The 10,031-nt window shown below is 35.6% G+C and overlaps 2 protein-coding genes across 2 annotated transcripts; both read left to right on the top strand.

Moving 5' to 3' along the window:
- Positions 1–1,141: 1,141 nt before the first annotated feature.
- On the top strand, positions 1,142–5,519 carry LOC120172853 (probable leucine-rich repeat receptor-like protein kinase At1g35710). Its single transcript, XM_039180205.1, has 3 exons — positions 1,142–1,188; positions 3,711–4,390; positions 4,711–5,519. The coding sequence occupies exons 1-3, from the start codon at positions 1,142–1,144 to the stop codon at positions 5,517–5,519; spliced, it is 1,536 nt and encodes a 511-aa protein (XP_039036136.1).
- A 314-nt stretch (positions 5,520–5,833) lies between these two features.
- LOC120172821 (MDIS1-interacting receptor like kinase 2-like) lies at positions 5,834–7,324 on the top strand. The gene is made up of 2 exons (XM_039180183.1): positions 5,834–6,811; positions 6,927–7,324. The coding sequence occupies exons 1-2, from the start codon at positions 5,866–5,868 to the stop codon at positions 7,301–7,303; spliced, it is 1,323 nt and encodes a 440-aa protein (XP_039036114.1). The 5' UTR covers positions 5,834–5,865; the 3' UTR covers positions 7,304–7,324.
- The last annotated feature ends 2,707 nt before the right edge of the window (positions 7,325–10,031 follow it).

The following is a 10,031-nucleotide window of genomic DNA, read 5'->3' as shown; positions in this document are numbered from 1 at the left end:
TCAATTTCAACCCAATTAAGCCCTAATTTGGCACAATAACTTCAATTGCAACCTCTACATGGTCCAACAATCTCTTAGATAAAATCGAAAATAATAACCCATAATTTGAGGTGTTGCATTAGTAGGTTGAAAGGATATGATCGTCTGACGATAGATTTGACTATAAAGATCATGTGAATCTACTGGAGATATATGTCAAAAGATCGTTAATGATAGGTGAAAAAAGATCTCCAAAGGAGACACGATCTTGTAGAGGAGAGCGAAAGAAGTACAACATGTGTTATGCTCAAACCTCTTAATTTTTTATTTTCATTTTAACCAAAAAAATAATGTGTTGATGATTATTGGTGTAGGTTTTTTTTAAGGAATAGTTCTTGTTATATTGATTATGATAATTTTTTTATTTGATTGATATACAGTAATTATAAAAGGTAATAGATGTTATATACGTTATAATAGTTTTTTTTGTCATACTAAACATTCATATTCTTACGTTATTTTCCTAATTACCCAACATGTTCTTGCGCGTCCACCGGAACCATGAAGACGTTAGAATTTAGTAATGAGTTCATTGGCATTTTAGTCAACAAATCAATGTTTGGAGCGACTGACCCATCCACGGATTGGCATTTCAAGCTGTCGCTGTGAAAAGAATTCCAAACACGTTTTAGACTTTGTTGATTTTCTTCTAATCACATTAAGACATTTTTGGTGTATGGAATCTAACGTTTGAAATGCATTATTTTTAAGGGTAGTAATTTATGAATTACAAATTGATTTAGTGGATGAGATATTAAATCTTTTAAATATGATCGAAGATTTAAATCCTATCGATTACGAGACCGATTAGTTTACATGTCTATTCATATAAAACATAATTATTATTCATATCCTAATGGGAAAAGTATAACCGTGAAAGACTCGCTCATATCATGTCATGTCATGTCATAGACTCACAGTGATTAAAACAGCTCTTATTTTGCTATATGACGATTTAGATTGATGTATTAATAACTTTTATTTTGGTTTCATAATTAAATTTATTGACTATTAGTTCAATTAGGAAATCATCAAAACAATTTTTTTGTCAAGTATAATAAATATTATTTAAAGAATATTATTGATCAAAATTATTAGCGCCATGAAGGCGTTAGAGATTGATTGGTTGATGGGTGGTATTGAGTCAAGGTATCCCTCGAAGCGATGGGGACTTCAATTTCTTAATTTCATGAATACGTTAAAAATGGATGGATTTGAGGGTATTGGGACATTGTGCTATATTATGAAGTGTCAAACAAACATATGTAGTTTTTTTCGTTATAATAATAAAATCTATAATATGTTACCAGGCATTAAATGATGAAATGTGACTGTAAAATTTTATCATTAGACAACTTATTTTGAAGATTATTGAAAGATCGTTTAAATTCTTTTGTGACAGTATGTCAGTAGTATTGTAGTCTAACAACATTAGGAGTTCGTACAATGAGTTCCTAGTTATTAAAGTGATAGTGCAAAGTGGATAAATATCTATAGAACACATCTGGACAAATCCCATAATAGTATATTCGCTCACATATGGATGAACTTTTCATGAGCACGCTGCTCATATGGATGTTATATACTTGAGAATAATATTGTTTGAGTGAGAGTGTATAATTTTCATGAGCATTTTTAAATATTTATGTATTTGGTTATTTTATTGTCAAAATGAAGTATTTGGTTTATTCGCTTTCTTTTATTATTGATGGACGAGATTATTATAAAATATCTATTATATAATATCAAATACTTATCTCAATCAAAAAAAATCACAAAAGATAAAATCTATCTTCAAAGAAGATCACAATATTCTATATGATTTCTAACAAGGACTAAGGTACACTTTCATGAATTTAATATTCTATTTTTGATGATTTCATATGTTAGACATTGATTAAATTTTATATTTACTATGATTTGGTTCCAATTATAAGAAACAATGCCAGATGTAGGGTTGGACCCTAAAGTTTCAAATATATTTTAAATATTTTTATGTCCTATAGAAAATTTATTTTCGTCCATAAAATTTATAAATCTCTCTCTCTTAAATTTTAAAAATTTGCTCCTCTAACATTAAATCACATGTTTGTTCCTCGACACATGGATCCCTATGAGCAAATTATTAGCGCCAAGAAGACGTTAGAAATTGGTTGATTGATAGATGGTATTGAGTCATTAACCATTGACTCAGGGTACATCTTGGAGCAATTACAAGAACTTCTTATCTCCATGAGGAAGTTGGAAATTGATGGATTGGCGGTCACTGGGCCATTGACAATGGTATCGGCGTATTGCTAGGGGCAATTAGAAAAACATAACTAACGAAGGCGATAAAAATTGATTTATTAAACCATGGAAGGGGTAATTAATGTTGAGAGCTAGCTATGGAAATGAACCCCAAAACATTGAGGAAACTTTGAGACATTACACTTTCCTACTTGACTAACAAAATGCTAAATAAAATGACTACTAAATAAACATTAAAATTAACAATGTAAATTTGAGAAATGAGTTGTAAACGAATATTGATACAAGTGATTGGTATTCAGGAATTTGAGTTTATAATGTCAAGTTCGAATTCTACCATTGTCACTCTTGGTGGGCAATTTGTAAATTCCTACGTAAATCCCAATTAGGTCTTAGATATGTCTTGGACCTGGATTGGGGGGAGCCACCCCTGACCTAAACTTTTTTGCACCAAAAATAAATAAATAGGAGAAATGTGATTGTAGTGATTTTGGTGGTTTATCCCATTTGATTTAGACAAAGAGTCGTATTAGATTACTCGATGAAGGAAAAATAGAGAACATATGAATTGAAGACAATAGTGAACAGTCGTTCAGAGATGACTAATCCTAAGTCTTGTATGGTGACTTGTATAATTAGTGTTGTTATCAGACCTAGGCTGATGATAATTATTTGAAAGTTGACATGCATGTTAAATGGATATATAACTTAAGATAGAATATTGTAAATCACGTAGATCTGTTGATGATCACGTTAAAATACTGTAACTATTTAGAGAATATAAAACTCTTAAGATTTTAAAGAATCGCATAAGTCTTGAGGACCTCCGGAAATTTTATAAAACTCTATAAACTTAAAGAAATAACATTAGATATATATAATTTTCAGAGTATTTTTTAAAAAAGAATCAATATCATTAAATGATATCACTCCTAATACGAAATGTTAAAGACCCGTTCAAGTCATGTTTACAACTTGGTCTTTTTTTCCCACCTAACGTGGAAGTTTCATAGTAATTGAAACAGCTCAAATATTGTCCTATAAAGAGGCAATGTATTTGATTACAATTAGCAGAAAAACATACTCTATATCAACTATCATAACCATGGCTTCCTTCTTAATACCATTCAAACTCATCTTTCTCCTGCTTTTATCTTCCCATGTTTTCTCTTCATCCTCCATAAACTCTACTGAAGCTGAAGCTCTTCTAAAATGGAAAGTTAGCCTCCACAACGACACCCAAACATTTCTCTCTTCTTTGTGGGTGGGAAACAACCATTGCAACTGGGTCGGAATCAGTTGCGACAGCTCCGGAAGCATCACCAATATAACAATGACAAATTATGAATGGAGAGTGAGAGGTACACTTGATAATCTCAACTTTCTTTCATTCCCCAACTTGATTTATCTTCGGCTTGTAGGCAACGCATTGTATGGGCCAATTCCTCACAAATCGGGAACCTTTCCAAACTCAACTACCTAGACTTGGCCTACAATAATTTGTCTGGAACCATCCCATCTGAGCTTTGCTTTACGAAAAGTCTTTCTTTTTTCTCATTGGGTTTTAATTCAATCAGCGGTTCCATTCCACGAGAAATAGGAAGGTTGAGTGCAGTTTCAATAATTCTTTTCATGAGCAACAATTTAACCGGTTCCATTCCAACAGAAATTTCGAACCTTTCCAAGCTTAACTACTTGGACCTGAACCGAAATAATTTCCTTGGGAGTATCCCTTTAGTTATAGGAAGGTTGAGCTCACTTTCTTACCTTAATCTCTTCCAAAATAATCTCACCGGTACAATGCCTGTTTCTATTGGAGGCTTGCGGAATTTATCCACGCTTGACCTTTCAAGCAATCATCTCACTGGTCATATTCCAACAGAAATTTTCAACCTTGATTTGATCTCGCTTAACCTCGGTGACAACAAATTCAATGGTTCTTTACCAAAAGAAGTTGGAATGCTTGAATCTCTCACTGAACTCAAATTGCGAAACAACTCCTTGTATGGGCACATTCCCTCGCACATTGGAAACCTTTCCAGACTCACTTTCCTGGACTTGGCACACAATGTTTTTTCTGGGAATATTCCTCCGGAGATTGGTTTGTTGAAAAGTCTTTATTCGATCACCTTGGATTCAAATTCATTCAGTGGCTCCATTCCACGAGAAATAGGAAGGTTAAGTGCGGTTTCAGTAATTTTTTTAATGAGCAACTTACTGGTCCCATTCCAACATCAATAGGAAGGTTGAGCTCACTTTCTGATCTTCGACTCAACCAAAATAATCTCACCGGAACAATACCTGTTTCTATTGGAGGCTTGCCTAATTTAGCTAGGCTTGAACTTCATAACAATTGACTCAATGGTTCTATACCTAAAGAAGTTGGAATGTTGAGGTCACTTTATTATTTGGACTTTTCAGGCAACCATCTAACTGGTCCTATACCAGCATCTATAGGAAACTTGAGCGACTTGGTATATCTTTATTTTTATGGTAATTACCTCTCTGGTTCGATCCCCAATGAGATAGGATTGCTCAAGTCGCTGTCCACATTACAGTTGTTGGAAAATAATCTTACTGGTGTCATTCCAAGTTCTATAGGAAACATGACCAACTTATTAAGTCTTCTACTTGATGACAATGCGATTTCTGGCCCATTACCTCAGACTATAGGGATGCTTAAATCTCTCAACTTACTGTCTTTGGCTGATAACTCAATCTCTGGTTCAATTCCTGTGTCAATAGGAAACTTGACCAGCTTATCAGGACTTTTCCTTGGTGGAAATAGTTTGTCAGGCCATATCACTCAGACCTACAGTAATTTTACGGATTTCCAACTATCAGATAACCATCTCACTGGCCCATTACCAGAGAATTTATGCCTCGGTGGAGTACTCACTCGACTTGCAGTGATCAATAACAATTTGACGGGTCCAATGCCATCAAGTTTGAGAGACTGCAAAAGTTTAATTAGAGTTAGGCTTGAAGGAAACCAATTCACAGGGAATATATCAGATGCTTTTGGTATATATCCAAATTTGGTTTACATTGGATTAAGCAATAACAGATTTTATGGTGAACTTTCTCCAAAATGGGGTCAATGTCCTAATCTAACTAGCCTACGAATCTCCAATAATAACATTACTGGAAAGATATCACTTGAGTTAGGACTTAGGACATGCAACTCAGTTGCAGGAAGTCGATCTCTCTTCGAATCATCTAATCGGTGAGATTCCAAGGGAACTCGGAGCATTGAAAATGATGTCCCGTCTTTTTCTAAGTGGTAACCGGTTTTCAGGAAAAATTCCATCTGAGATCGGTCTTCTTTCCAATCTAGAACAGCTTAAGTTGGCATCAAACAACTTAAGTGGACCTATTCCTGATCAACTTGGAAACTGCTTGAAATTATTCCACTTGAATTTGAGCATGCATAATCTTGGAGAGGGCATTCCATCTTCAGTATGTGATGTTATTGCTCTTCAAACTCTAGATTTGAGTCAGAATTCACTTATTGGAGGCATCCCACGACAGTTTGAAAAATTACAGTCCTTGGAAGTATTGAACCTTTCTCACAATATGCTCAATGGTTCCATCCCAGAAGCTTTCAATGATTTGCATGGTTTGAGAATTGTGAATATATCCTTCAATCAATTGGAAGGTCCGATTCCAGACCTTAAGGCATTTCACGAGGCTTCATTCGATGCCTTATGGAATAATAAAGCCTTATGTGGTAACGCCACTGGACTAAGGCCTTGTGTTCTCCTTTACCGAGATAACCATAGCCATGGAGGAAGGACCAAAGTCATTGTTTTAGCTTTGCTTCCACTCTTTGGTGGTCTACTTTTGTTGTTTATGTTGGCTGTGAGTTTCCTTACTTGTTACAAGAAGACTCCGAGCAGAAAATCAGAACCGAGGGAGGAACAACATGGTGATATTTTCACTGTGTTTGGATTTAATGGAAGAATACTCCATGACAGCATCATTGAAGCCACTGAAGATTTCAGCTCCGACTATTGCATTGGATCGGGAGGATACGGAGCCGTTTATAAAGCTACTTTACCAACTGGTCAAGTGGTTGCAGTGAAGAAGGTTCACCAATCTGAAGACAGCTTGCTTCTCAACAACTTGAAAGCTTTTGAAAGCGAGATTGTTGCTTTATTAGAAATAAGGCACCGTAACATTGTGCAGATGTATGGCTTTTGTTCACATCCAAAGCATTCTTTTCTGGTTTATGAGCTCGTAGAAATGGGAAGTTTGAGAATGGTCTTAAGCAACAATGAGCAAGCAATGTTGTTAGACTGGGAAAAGAGGCTAATTGTTGTTAAAGGATTGGCCAATGCCCTGTCTTACATGCATCACAACCATTCACAACCTATAGTTCATCGAGACATTTCCAGCAACAATATTCTTTTGGATTCGGACTATGAAGCTCGTGTCTCTGATTTTGGAACTGCCAGGATTTTAAAGCCTGACTCGTCCAATTGGACATCACTTGCGGGAACCTATGGGTATATAGCTCCAGGTATTAACTATTTTTTTCCTTCTGAAAATGCTTTCAACAGTTCATTTATTTGATAAGAAGTGTTAATTTCTAATATAGACATGATTCAAATAGCAAATGCATGTTTTTGATGTAGAGTTGGCTTATACAATGAGGGTAGATGAGAAATGTGATGTGTACAGCTTTGGGGTGGTAGCAATAGAAGTTTTGATGGGGAAGCATCCTGGTGATCTTCTTTCATATTTGTCATCATCAACACCTGTGTCAAATGATGAACAAATTTTACTTCAAGATGTGATTGACCACCGTCTCTCACCACCGCGAAGCCGAGAGGCAATGGATGTAGTCACTGCTACAAAGGTAGCATTTGCATGCCTGAATGCCAATCCTCAACTTCGGCCAACCATGCAACATGTTGCACAAGCCCTTACCCGTCAACCCCTTCCATTGCCGAGTCCTTTCTCGACCATAAAAGTGGAAGAATTGTTGGGTCATGTAGTCTGCAATGGCTAACTAAGGTGCTAAAATTCAGGTCCTATTGTTGAATAAATTTGGTTGGTACAACCGCAGGATTGCAAGTACTTGTCTAGTGTCACTGCTTGAAATGGAGAAAAGCTTTGGAGCAATCGAAATTTGAATCCAGATTCGATCTCACCTAAGCGATTAACTATATAATGCCAATTTGGTTAAGTACCCTATTTGTATCATATTTGTAAAGCTATCATTTATACTTTGTTTCAATTTCATGTATAATATTTACTAGTGTTTCTACTTTATTCAAGAAAATTGTATGGGCACATTCCCTCACAGATCGGGAACCTTTCCAAGCTCGGCCACCTTGACTTGGCCTACAATAATTTTTCTGGGAATATCCCATCTGAGCTTTTCTTATTGAAAAGTCTTTCTTTTTTTGTCACCTAGGGTTATAACTCAATCTGAGGTTAATAGGAAATCTGCGTACAACTTCACACACTTATACCGTAACAGATGTCACCCCTGGTGCCGCAGTGGATCCTCAAACCAACCATGCTATCGACACCACCATCAAGGCGAAACTCGAAAAAGACAACATAATGGTGAAGGGATACTTGTTATATCATATGGCCAACAACGTGTTTGATCTTTTTGTCAAGGAAAAAAGCGCCAAGTCAATATGGGACACCTGAGACAAGAAATAAGGAGATGTTGGGACCAAATAATATGATGTAATATGCTTTTAGAGAGTGACTAAAGTTCCAAATGACAAATGAAAAACTCATAATGAAGCTTCATGCCTAGGAGAAGTGTAACAATATCCTAAACCAGTACGACATACAATCGACTGATTAGAATGTCACACGGAACTATTGGAGTGGCTAACCGAAATTTTCTTTTAAATTCCTCCATTTTAAAAACGACCAATTGTAAATATTGATGCTAAAATAAATTAACCACAATTTAAATAAAAGAGTTTATATCAGGAGCTCCCAAAATAATATTTATAACATACATACCATTGATGAAAATGAGTTACAACTCATACATAAATATACAAAGGGTCCACAAGTATACATGCCCTCTAAAAAGATGACCTAAGATCTACTCTGCATTATTTGCGTCTGGATCACTGCTAGCAAAAAGTCCTCGGACTGCTCCTCGACTAACCTGCGTAAGGAAACAAATTTCAAACGCTGTGCTAACTAGCTCAGTGTCACACTAACAACTAAGGCATACTAGAAGTGTTCATGCAATGCTCAAATCAACTGATAAATTGAAATAGTGAGTATACTTGTATTCTGCACTCTCTACTCTATGGTAGACATCATGGTGCAGCTGAGGGTTCTGTATCTCAGAGATCACACACCCCTCTAGTCTACCAAGGTTGATTGCCTGGAATCTCTATATCAGTCAACCCCCTCTACTAGCCCACTCCTTGAGTGTTAGACCTTGCGCCCAAGCTAGTTAGCTTAAAGTGCCTTGCGCACCACCTAAGGATATATCCAGATTGAATCTATACATTCGATACTGCAAGCATTTTCTAAAGGAACTCGGGTGTCCTGATTGTTTCCCTAGCATCAATCAAGGCTAGTTTTATGTCACCCTAATTGATCTTGTTTCTAAGTGCAATTAACATCATTAATGTTCTTTCTTGTGGTCTTATTTGATAATATACTGAGTGTTGGGGTACCTCGAGTCTAATTTCCTTAAAAACTGACTTTCTTGCCCAAACAGACTACTGGTATCGATATTGACCCTTCAGTATCGATACCCTCACCTTGGTCTCGATACTCTACGTGATTATCGATACCGAAAATGGCTACTGGAATTTATATTTTACCAAGAATGGGTATCGATACCATTGCCCATAAATTTATTTTTTACCCAAAAATGAATAACAGATCTCAATACTAACCTTGTAGTATCGAGACTCGATCTGTATAAGGCATAAAACAAGTACGAAAATTCTTATTTTTCTATCCCAAAGACCTTAGTGAAGTCCCTAAACATTATTAAAGTTTTATTTGATCAACAAAGGTCATAATAGAGGCTTTAAACATGTTTATAGCTCTAAAACATGAAATTTACCATGTAAATACTTATCATGATTAAACTCAAACATTATATCATCTTACTCTTTTAATGACTCACTAAGAGTATAAAATGGTTGTGACTGTGTTACCTTGGTCCTTTGGTACCTAGAACTCTCCTCAACTCAACCAATGCTCAGCTTTTTCTTTGACTAGCTCTTGAGCTTTCTCTTATCTCCTTCACTAAACAAGGATGAGAAATGGGATTACTAATCCATCTAGGCTCTTGGATTGAGGTTAAAGACTCAATCTATAACATTGTATCCACTAAATACAAACTAGAACCACGAACTCTCCAAAAACTTCACAAAACTCATTTTGATTTTTATGACTAAAAACTAGTAAAATAGAGCTTAAAACAAAGCTTGAAGGATGGAGAGAAATATTTTTACCTTGGATTGATCCAACTAGGCTTAAATTTCTCTAAGTTTATCACTTTATAAAGGATGAAGAAAAGAGAAAAATGAGAAGATAAGAAGAGTATTTGGTGAATTGTGTAAGGGGGTTAGTTCACTTTGAAATAAAAAAAATAAGGAGGGATTTTTAGCTTTACAAACATCAAGGGGATAGTTACACTTTTAAACCCTCAATTTCTTAATTCATAAAAACTCATCACCTAACCACAATTCCTTTGGGCCTCAACTCAAGCCCACTAATATTAAACTTGGTCCAAC

This window comes from Hibiscus syriacus, unplaced genomic scaffold (assembly GCF_006381635.1).
Source record: "Hibiscus syriacus cultivar Baekdansim isolate YM2019G1 unplaced genomic scaffold, ASM638163v2 tig00111881_pilon, whole genome shotgun sequence".
NCBI classification, from domain to species: Eukaryota; Viridiplantae; Streptophyta; class Magnoliopsida; order Malvales; family Malvaceae; genus Hibiscus; species Hibiscus syriacus.
This window is presented reverse-complemented; position numbering and strand designations above follow the sequence as displayed.

What these genes read in the sequence shown, in the direction of transcription:
- LOC120172853 (XM_039180205.1), top strand. Translation starts at nt 1,142, where the DNA reads ATGAAGGCGTTAGAGATTGATTGGTTGATGGGTGGTATTGAGTCAAG. An exon ending in ATGGGTGGTATTGAGTCAAG is followed by an intron (nt 1,189 to 3,710) that starts GTATCCCTCGAA and finishes TTCGGCTTGTAG; the next exon opens with GCAACGCATTGTATGGGCCA. An exon ending in GAATATTCCTCCGGAGATTG is followed by an intron (nt 4,391 to 4,710) that starts GTTTGTTGAAAA and finishes TGGACTTTTCAG; the next exon opens with GCAACCATCTAACTGGTCCT.
- LOC120172821 (XM_039180183.1), top strand. Translation starts at nt 5,866, where the DNA reads ATGCTCAATGGTTCCATCCCAGAAGCTTTCAATGATTTGCATGGTTTG. An exon ending in CTATGGGTATATAGCTCCAG is followed by an intron (nt 6,812 to 6,926) that starts GTATTAACTATT and finishes TTTTTGATGTAG; the next exon opens with AGTTGGCTTATACAATGAGG.